This window comes from Montipora capricornis, chromosome 4 (genome assembly GCF_036669925.1).
Source record: "Montipora capricornis isolate CH-2021 chromosome 4, ASM3666992v2, whole genome shotgun sequence".
Classification (NCBI taxonomy): Eukaryota; Metazoa; Cnidaria; class Anthozoa; order Scleractinia; family Acroporidae; genus Montipora; species Montipora capricornis.
The window spans coordinates 53,019,487-53,029,486 of NC_090886.1; the positions used below are offsets into that span (position 1 = coordinate 53,019,487).

Sequence of the window (10,000 nt, forward strand, 5' to 3'; positions counted from 1 at the left end):
CCGACTGTACAAATCGTTTTGTGCGGCGTTTATTTCTGAAAATACTGGTACAGGAGGGTGAGGGTTATCTTGCCTTTCTCTGGGAGAAACAATAATGGATAAACACGAGGAGGAACAGGTGAGCCCCAGAAGGAAACCGGAAGTTAACATCTCGAATGGTCGACACCTCACTTCCGGTTTCCGTCCTCCCATGGACATGGAGGGTTCGGCCATTTCTCGATGTCGTGACGATTCACTCAAACAAAAAATAGTCAAGAAAGAGAGGGTTGATGGATAAGCATTTGAGGTGGTGGAAGGAGAAACCTCAGGGTCCAAGAAATATTTTTCTTCTCTCCTATCTAGAAAATATGCTTTTAAGGGCGGAGAATGGAAAGCAAAGATGTCGAATCGGAAACGAGAGACTAAAAATGAGACACTAAAAAATGTAAAAAACAAAAAAGGAGAATTGCAATACACTTCTTCGAGAAACTGTAAAGAAAAAACGAACAAAGTAACTGTTTTTCTAATCTTATGTTTATTCCAATCCACGGTAGCATCATCAGAGTTTTCATTCTGTTCCACGTTCACACTGTTTCTGTACATGGCATCCAAAAATGGCTAAGGACTTGTGGGACGCGCGTCCGAAATTACTCGCTTGATTAACTTAATCGTCATGCTAAGGGCCTGTTCTCACGTTCGAGATGGATCGGTCTCGGATCGATCCAGGCGGTAAGCGTGCTAAATTTGAACATTTCAAACCGATCCGAGACCGATCCAAAGTAGTCCACCAAGAAAGGTGGTCTCGGATCGATCCAATCTAGAACACAACGGCGCCAGAGATCAGTTCCCTTTGTAACCTGGCTTTTTTTGGTGGACAGCCATAAGTAAGTAAGTATTGATTTTGCGTAATGGCGAAAAGAGGTGAGACTTGGAGCGAAAATTAAATAAAAACATCGCGCACTAATGCTGAACAATAAAAATGCCGAGGTCTACGAAAAGATCAGCGAGGAAATGTCAATTCTTGGTTCCCAGCGAGATTTAATCCAGTGTCGAACAAAGTTGAAACATCCATTAGTAAAAACAGAGTAAAAGAAATATAAAGATGCTCTTGGCCGCTCTGGAGCTGACAGTATTTTAACGAAAGCCAAAGTGTATCGTCCTTCCAGTGGCTTACAGTTTCTTCCCAAAACTGGGTTTTCCCTCTACCTGGCTCAATCCAGAAGTGCTATGCACACAAGGACAGAGACTAAAACAATTCCCACCCTGGTCAGAGTTTTTCTCTGTCCTAGTGTGGATCCAATTAAATTAGTAGGGCTAACGCTCACGTGGTTTACATGGGTAGAAACAGCACTTCACATTACCCTCCAATTAGAGTTAATTCTGTTGAAATATGAGTGCTACACTTGAGTGCTACACGACCAACGTTTGTAAAAGCGTAACCCTTCTGCAATCCAGAAGCGTCCCCCGATCTCTCGCGCTTGATTGCGCAGGTATTCACATATGAAAAACACAAGCAGGGAAATTATTCCTCGGTCGTCGCCGAATGTAGCGAAAATTCATTCTGTTTCGTTGTCTTAACATCTTTTGGTGTTTGTTAAACTTTTCACTTGAGGTCATTGCGATATTTTCAACTCCACGAACTCTGCCATTTTCAAGAGGTTTGTCTATTTAGAGCACTGTGTAGGTGTCCTTTAAGTTTCCTCGTGAACTCAATTGACTCGCACGGACGCTAAATATGAACACTCCATAGAAATGGCTTCGGATCGGTTTCAGATCGATTTAAACTAATCCGATCCTGAAATGAGCAAGGTGTGAATAGGCCCTTAAGACGCTCTGACGCAGTTTCCAGATTTCTATTTTCCATAACATTTTCCAAACAGCCTTTGTCTTGCGCATGCGTAAATTCGTTACAGTTTCGATGGTCGTTTCGATGGAGTACCTCATGAAAAACGGTACTTATGTGTTAGTTAAGCGTCGCCTGATACATACCTGCCGTGACAGTTGCCCACTAGCTGGAGGTGCATCCAGTTATGCCGGGCGCCTCAAGTGTATTAAGGCTTGACCAATCTAATTATTATGCATATTTTTATTTAAAAGGAATCATTTGTCCAATGTCCATGAAACTTAGCAGAAAGTGTTTTATCGGTGTTGTTATTAATTTGCCAAAATATTTTGTATCGCATTTTGGTCACGTGACCCTAAAACAACTTCTAACGTTTATATTCTTTACTCAAAAATGGGGAACATTTGAAAACGTTTGGCATTAACACGTTTAGTACAACTGTGCCTACCGTTTACCGCCTTTTAATGTGGTACTCCATATTTACCTTTTAAGATATTTGGATGTTTATCATGTCTCGTGACCTATTTTCCTCAATTGTTCGTTGGTCTTAACATGTGGACATGATTAAAAGGCGACATGACAAAGGCTTTAAAAGGGGTCACGGAATAATCAAGAAACAAGATTGATATAGTGTAGCTGAATGCTCCCCATTTTTGAGTAAAAAATATGACTGTTATGAGTCGATTTCGGGTCACGTGACAAGAATGTGGTACGGAACATTTTGGAAAAGTGATAGCAATACCGATAACTAACTGCCTTCCAAGTTTCATGGGCCCGGGACAAATGCTTTGCCTTCAAATAAAAATATGCATAATAATTAGGCTGGTCAAGCCTTTAGTGACACTTGGGCGGCATAACCTAACTCACTGAGCACAATTCTAAAACGCAAGTTGATAGTGGAATTCTGGCGAAAAATTTCATCTTTGATCTTGTTTCTACTGCACATACCGATTAGTGGCGAAATGGCCATGTCAAAAGATTACCAGATGAGCCTGGCGATTTTCAGGAATTTTAGCAAAAGGATAAACTACACGAGTTTACCAAACTTGTAGCGTATGAAATCTGCTCGTAGGGTAAGGTAAAAAAAAGGAAAAATATTGGGAGTAAGTTCTTTTTGCACCTTTGCCATATTTCCTGGGAATTCTCCCCTACATCTGACAAGTTCGTTGACTTAATTGGATGATACCAAAGTAATTAAAATAAGGCAGATATAATTCTTTCTATTTGTTTTTTTGCTGGAGTTAGCGTTGCATTTGTTTGAATTCCTAACGGACCTTATTCGCCTGTTCAATTTGATTTCCAAACGTACATCGAGCGACCGTACTCAAAGTCGGAGGTATTCCTGCCCTAATGAGCAAGACAAATGAGTATCGTCAAAGCGAATAAGGTTCGATATAATTCAGACCTAAACAAAAGGCATCATCTCGAGGCTCTGGGGAATAAACTCATTTTTTATTCCTTATGATTAGGACTGAATTTTAATATATCGAAAGTGGGCTACATTGTATTATTATATGTCAAACCAATTCTCAGGCTAAATGAAACACTCTGACTGGATGGTTTTTGGTCGAGATTTTACAGTACGGACCATTACCATGGAAACGGCCCGTTCCTGTATTTTTCTCTCTCCCAGGAAAATAAAGTTGAACGAAAAACAGAAGTTTTAAAACAGCGGAATTTTTAACTTTCTCATCACAATAGTACAATAACAGCAAGTGAAATTTAGTTTTACATGTAAAAGGTTACCATTCAAAGTTTGCAGATGGAAGGAGGAAGATTACAAATATTCACCAAGCGGAAAAGTGTCCGTTTGCTCAAAGAAACGATGCCATGTAAAACTACTTACTTGCTCGGGACAGTACTGGACAATATTGGCCCTCGTTTTTGTACAGACCTCATGGACTCCTGGCTCGGTCCGTACTTCCACGACCTCGGGCCAATATTAGCCGCTTACTAACCGAGCTTGCTCGGGCCGTACTGGGGAATATTGGCCCGAGGTCGTGGCAGTACGGACCGAGTGAAGCGAGGTCCGTACAAAAGATCCCGTGCTGCAAAATCCCGACCGAGAAAGAACCAATCAGAGCGCTAGGATATGCCCAAGACTGGCTTTGCCATATAATAATCCCCAGTACGGCCCTTTCGGTTAGCAAGAGGTTAGTAGTTTTGAAAACCAGTCCAAAGATACAGATATGAAACAAATAAAATTTTAATGCTCTTTTATGTAACAATGGTAGAACGCTTCAAACAAGCTAAAAAGAGAAAATTACTTTATGAAAATCAATACGAGCCAAGCACTACAATAAATACACCATTGAACAAGTCTGCCTCGCATGAAATTGAACACTCCGTTTCCTAAGGAGCTTGGAAACAATTCAATTTCTTGTTTTCCTAGCAATGGCCATAACATAGAAGCTGTTTCTCTCAGTATCCGAACTAAAACAATCCAATAAGAAGTTGTTTAGCCACACTAAGCTTTCTGACTCGCTGGATATTGTCTGTGCCCCTTTTGCACAAATTGCCTATTTGTCCATACTCATTACTTCCAAATGACTCTGAAGTCTTTCGGAGTTCATGAATAAGCTGGAAAAAATAAAAAAAAGAGGGTAAAGTTAATTGTGTTTTTGGCACAATACAGCATTCCTGGGGTTGGTTGCTGAAAGCTTGATTAGCGCTAACAGTTGGTTAAGAGGTATCAAAACCTATAGGTTTCCATGGTATTTAACGCTGGTTAGTGCTAACCATGCTTCGAGCAACCCGGGCCTGGAGGTCAAGAAATCAACATAAGCAGAAGTCCATAGCCCTGAAGATTCGATCTGCGATTGAATGCGGCCCATCCAATCACGGAGTTATCTATTTTTAGAACGGCTACTGCTTGCGAGGAGAAACGTAGCAGAGTTCCGTTCTGTTCCTGAGCAACCTTAAATTAGGAATGAAAAAGTTTTTAAGTCAGGAATGAAGACAGTTTTTTAATGTTTTATATTTGATTTAGTATTTTTCTGATTGTTATCATATTTATTTATTTATTATTTATATTATTTAGATTACTATTGCGGCTACATGGTGATCTGTCTCGCATGGAGTGTTCCACTCTTTTATAGATTATCTTATGACTTTGTGTGTACATATAGATGTTTTTTTTTGTCATTAAATTGTAATAAATAAATATACTGCTAACAAAGAGTAAGATTATTCGTCTGGGTTGTAAATCTTCTAAGTATTTTCGCTAAACACGGGTAGTCAAATCTCGAACTTGTTCTCGTCCTCGTCCTAGAATCTAAAGGTCTCTATTTTGTATCCCGTGCGCGGGTAATTGTTTGCAGACCAATCAGAGGCGTATTGGTCACCAAGCTCAATCTGACTGGCCATCATTTAGCGAGACCTGCTATATTTTGTAAAAGGATGGGCCAAGGCCAAACTAAACAGATTTACACTTCTGATTTAAATGTTAACACTGTTTTCCCTTTTATTTTCCATGCCAGTGCATTTTACAACTAACGCATATTTTAATTCCTTCCTAGGGTCTCGTGCGAGGCGTATGGATCGGTGAGTACTAAATTAACCTGCGATGAAAAGAAATAATGCGTTTTGGGTGCAAAAGACGGCATCAAAGGGAACCTTTCATTTCTACAAACAATTACTTTCAAGCATAAGGAAATAATGTTTGAAATCAAATTTGCTTAAAATTTTGGAGTGAATTGTAGAATCGCTTATTTTCACTTTCAAATTTCCCGCACGCCGTCTCACGGTTGGACTGGATCTAGCATAAAATGGAGGCTAATGCGGGCAAATTAATTTGTGTGTGAATTAGCCTCCATTTCATGCTAAATCAAGCCGTGAGAATTCGAAAATGGTCTATTGCTCAGACAGAAATAGCTTTTGTATAATAACAATATGGCACCCGTGATACGTCATAAATATTCAAGGTGATGAAGCTCGGGAAAATTTAAAAAACAAAGTACGTGATTTTGAAATAGGACGTTTTCAACCAACCTCTGGAAACACCAATAACAATAGAGAAATGTACGATTTCTGGTGCACGACAAACAGAAGCTAATGAGATAACTTTTTTTTTTTGTCCACCAACATAGCCGCGATGACGTCAAGTGAAAACCTCTTATTCATTCATTCATTCATTCATTCATTTCGGATACAAACACTGTCTGCGAAATTTTTTAAAATCAAATTTTGATTGTAGGCATTATTTCCTGTGATATAAGTTACTTTTTTGGTTAGAATGATGGTCGTCTTTTTCAAGTCCATCTAACCTACCCGCCTAGTTTCTTTACTACTCACTGTCTTCCACCCAATCATCTTCCAACAAACTGAGTTTATTCAGTCCAGAACACTAATTAAGCTCCTATATATATGATCTGTTCCCCTGTAAATTTTTTGCCATTCGCCTTACCGCTAAAAATTCCTCAAAGTCAATAGCTCCCGATCCATCCTTGTCAATTTGTTGAAAATATTGCTCCCGAACATCGTGGTCCGATCGGTCGCCAAGGTCGTCAAGAACTTGCATACTGGAAAAAAAAGGGCAAATAGTGCGTCAAATTCAGAGCTGCTTTATTATTTGCAATTTTTTGGCGCAACAGCTTCACATCGCAACGTATGTTTACTTACAGTTCTTGGTAATCTATTATCCCATCTTGATTCAGATCGAACGTCTGGAATTGTAACCTCAAATCCAATATGTCACCTTCATTGAAATCTGGAAATTCGTCTATGAGGGCTCGAAAATCTTTTTCACCCATTTCTGAAAGAAAGGTAAAGAAGAAAATTGAGGACAGAAGTTTCATATATTACCAGAGGTGTTGCAATATGGACACAAGCTGCTGAAAAAAAGGACGGAGTTGACAAAACGAACCAAAGAATAGACACCGCAGGTGATAGTCACAACTACAGTTAAATAAGATGTACTTCCGATCGTTTCCAAAAAATATGAGAGTATATTTCATGAGCGCGAATGTAGTGTCCCCTAGAGTGGCTAATCGATTGCCAGATAAAACAGCATCCTCGGAAAAGAACAAAAAAGTGTATCTGGAACAGAATCATGGATTTGATAGAAACCTAACACCTCATATTACACTCTAATCAGTTAAGTTTGTTCAAATATAAGTGCTTCAAGGCCAACGTTTGCAAAAACGTAATCCTTCCAAGTACTTGTTCATGTTCATTGCCGTGACTTAAAGATCTTCAGTTCCCACGAACTGAACACGTCTGACTTTGTAGCTCAGTCGGAAGAGCGAAGGTCGTGGGTTCAATACCCACCCTGGTCAGAATTTTTCTCTGTCCTTGTGTGGGCCCATTCCATTAGCAGGGCTAACGCTCACATGGTTCATACGGGGTACAAAACTAGCACTTCACATTACTCTCTAATCAGTTAAGTCTGTTCTTAGAAAAGCCCACGAAATTCAAGTGCTTGGTGCATCGATGATTATTCTGTGATTTAAATGTAGTTATCGAGTCTTCGACGTGGTATGGTTTGAAGCACGTGCACGCACGTGCGCATGCAAAAATTTAAAAATACTTAATGAAGGCAACAAACTAGAAAGGCTATAGACAAGTTACATCCATCATCCATCAGTAAGATTAGTAGTACGAGACTAGTTCTTTCTTTGTCAAGATGGGTGTGGCAGGTTTTTCGCCTTTTCTTCGTTTAGGTAAAAAGAAAGCTGCTATTCACGAAAATTTCGAAAACAGGTTTCATTCAAAAACTAAACTATACCTTGAAATTTTCTTTTGGTAAGTGCCGTTTGTCTCCTTTCATAGAGTAGTTTTTCCCAATATTGCTCTTGAATAACTTGAAATTCTGTGTTTCCTAATCCAAAATCCCCATGTGTTTTCCTTGTCCCTATAATAAACAATAAATCACATTATCTCCCAGGAGAATCTGCTGTTTACCTACAAAAGGTCACGAGACACACTATAGAATAAGAGGATATCAGGAAAGAGTCGAGCGAATTCGTGTGCGCGGCCATGCCCCATAGATATTTGAAATCTAGCTCTAGATTGCGCCAGTGATGGAAAGGTTGTTTTATCCGTTGTTCCAGTGACTGCGCGGTTCACGTTCACACCGAGTAACCAAGAAGGTGCCGTCCTTGAAATGACCACGCACTTTGATACAAAACTAAACACAGATGTCAAATAATTTTTGAGGATACCTAAACTTCGAGCCAGGATTCCAGCCAGGAGTCGAGCTAAGATGAGCTTTCTCCGCTATTTATTCTCGAATTTCTCGGTTAGTTTAGGTCTCGAATCGGTTAGGTTAGGTCTATTTAGGTTGGTTCTAGTCTAGTTAGGTCTAGTTAGGGTTAGGGCAGGTCTCGGTTAGGTTAGGTTAGATTAGGTCTCGGTTAGGTCTCGAATCCTGGCTCGAATCCTAGCTCGGATCCTGGCTCGAATCCTGGCTCGGATCCTGACTTTATTCTCAGTTTATCTCATAATTTTCATAGAATAGGGCCAAAAATATATATGTTATTTGCCAGCTAGGAGGTCCGTATAGCGAAAAACTGTGACCGACGTCACAGTTTTTCGCTATACGGACCGACCCTTGGCTGGTAAATAACTTATTTGTTTTTTTTCCTCTCTCCCTCTTCCTCTCTGAAATCACTTTTTTAATTGTTGAAAGCGTTACCGTGACCGTGGGCAGATATAGGAAAATCCGGACCTCGCTAAGAACCAATCAGGTTGCAGGATTCGTTATCGTGCCCTCTTAGAAAACAATAATTGTTTTACCATTTAATGACTGATTTAACTTTATTTTTCACTATTCCCAACAATTAAATCTTTTTCTGAAAGTTCAGGAAAGCGAACTGCCATTTTCACACAATAGCGTGGTTTCAATTACGCATGAGCAGATTTTTCTTTGCAGCCAAACACTTATTTGTAGACAGTTATTTGCAGGTCACGTGGTGGGCTCTCGGCCAATGAAAAGGAAGGCAAAAATACATGGAATGATAAGGGGAATTATTTTTGTTAGCACTTATTCTCGTGGCCCGAATTAAGAACCAAGCAATCAGTTCGCATCGGACACCGAGGTTTGAGAGTCATAAAGCAATTTTTCAATCGTGTCAACAAATAATTATTTAACTACTTTGATTCTGAATTACTACCTTTGGTGACCGGCTTCGACGTATCGGCCTATATCCTCGGCCGGTCCATACCATGGGCAAAGAGTATAGCCCGCTCAGCGCGTTTTGCCGCGCTTAGCGCGGGCTGCGTGCATTTAATTTGGTCTGCGTTTTGATTGGATTATTCGACTGTCGGCTTTTATGTGATTGGCCAAAGTGACAGAAAGAGTTGTACCACACTATCGAAAGTACTTTCAAAGGGATTGATAATGTAAGATCAAACTTTCACAAAAAAAAACACGAACCACTCAGGTAAACTTTTCCTTACCCGTTACATTAAAACAAGTATTTGGCTCGTAGATTATTGGACTCCTTGTAATTGGATGACTCGGCGCACAACCCATACCGCATGTTAAGACATTCACCTGGATAAGCCAACAACATCATCACACAAGCACATTGTTAGCTCCGATCCAAACTTTGGCGTGAGCCGACGCATATTTTTTACACGTCACAATCAGTCGATAATTGTCCGACACGGCATAAAAGAAAGATAGCCTTACGTCAAACCACTGCCGATGAGTTATTAAAAACCTTTTCACTTTTCGACGTTATTTTTTTAAGTTTCTCTTTTGACCTCTTTGGTAGCTAGATAGTGCGTCAAATTGGAAAGCACGGATTTGTAGTTTGGCGGGAAAAAATCTTTTGCCTGTGATTGCTGCGCGCGCTACTTGCGCCGATGCGCGCTCTACAAGAAATCTTGTGTACGCACGTCTTTTCAACTGTTGACCGAAGAGGAGATGGCTAGTGGTGAATATTTACCGAAGCTAAAAATAGTGTGATGTAGCACAAAAAGATCATTTTGACTCATTTATTCCTGCAATAAATACAACATTTTCGGACGCAAATCTCGCGCGAGTTTTTCGGAGGTGAATAGGAAAGGAAAGGAAAGCAAAGGATATTGGGAGTTTGAGTAGCGCGATCAGAGCGAGCCTTCATCGCTATCCACTGTTTTCAAGTAAAGCTATGATCCTCGCAGTTATGGACGCAATATTAGTAATTGCCTCGAGAAGCCTGAAAATTTCAGGACTTCAACGGGGTTTGAACC

At 40.1% G+C, this 10,000-nt stretch overlaps 1 protein-coding gene across 1 annotated transcript; it reads right to left on the reverse strand.

The window, feature by feature from the left end:
• Positions 1–4,060: 4,060 nt before the first annotated feature.
• On the reverse strand, positions 4,061–7,669 carry LOC138044902 (EF-hand domain-containing protein D2 homolog). Its single transcript, XM_068891287.1, has 4 exons — positions 7,548–7,669; positions 6,443–6,575; positions 6,228–6,342; positions 4,061–4,402 (listed from the first exon to the last, which is right to left on the reverse strand). The coding sequence occupies exons 2-4, from the start codon at positions 6,571–6,573 to the stop codon at positions 4,256–4,258; spliced, it is 393 nt and encodes a 130-aa protein (XP_068747388.1). The 5' UTR covers positions 6,574–6,575; positions 7,548–7,669; the 3' UTR covers positions 4,061–4,255.
• Between the last annotated feature and the right edge of the window lie 2,331 nt (positions 7,670–10,000).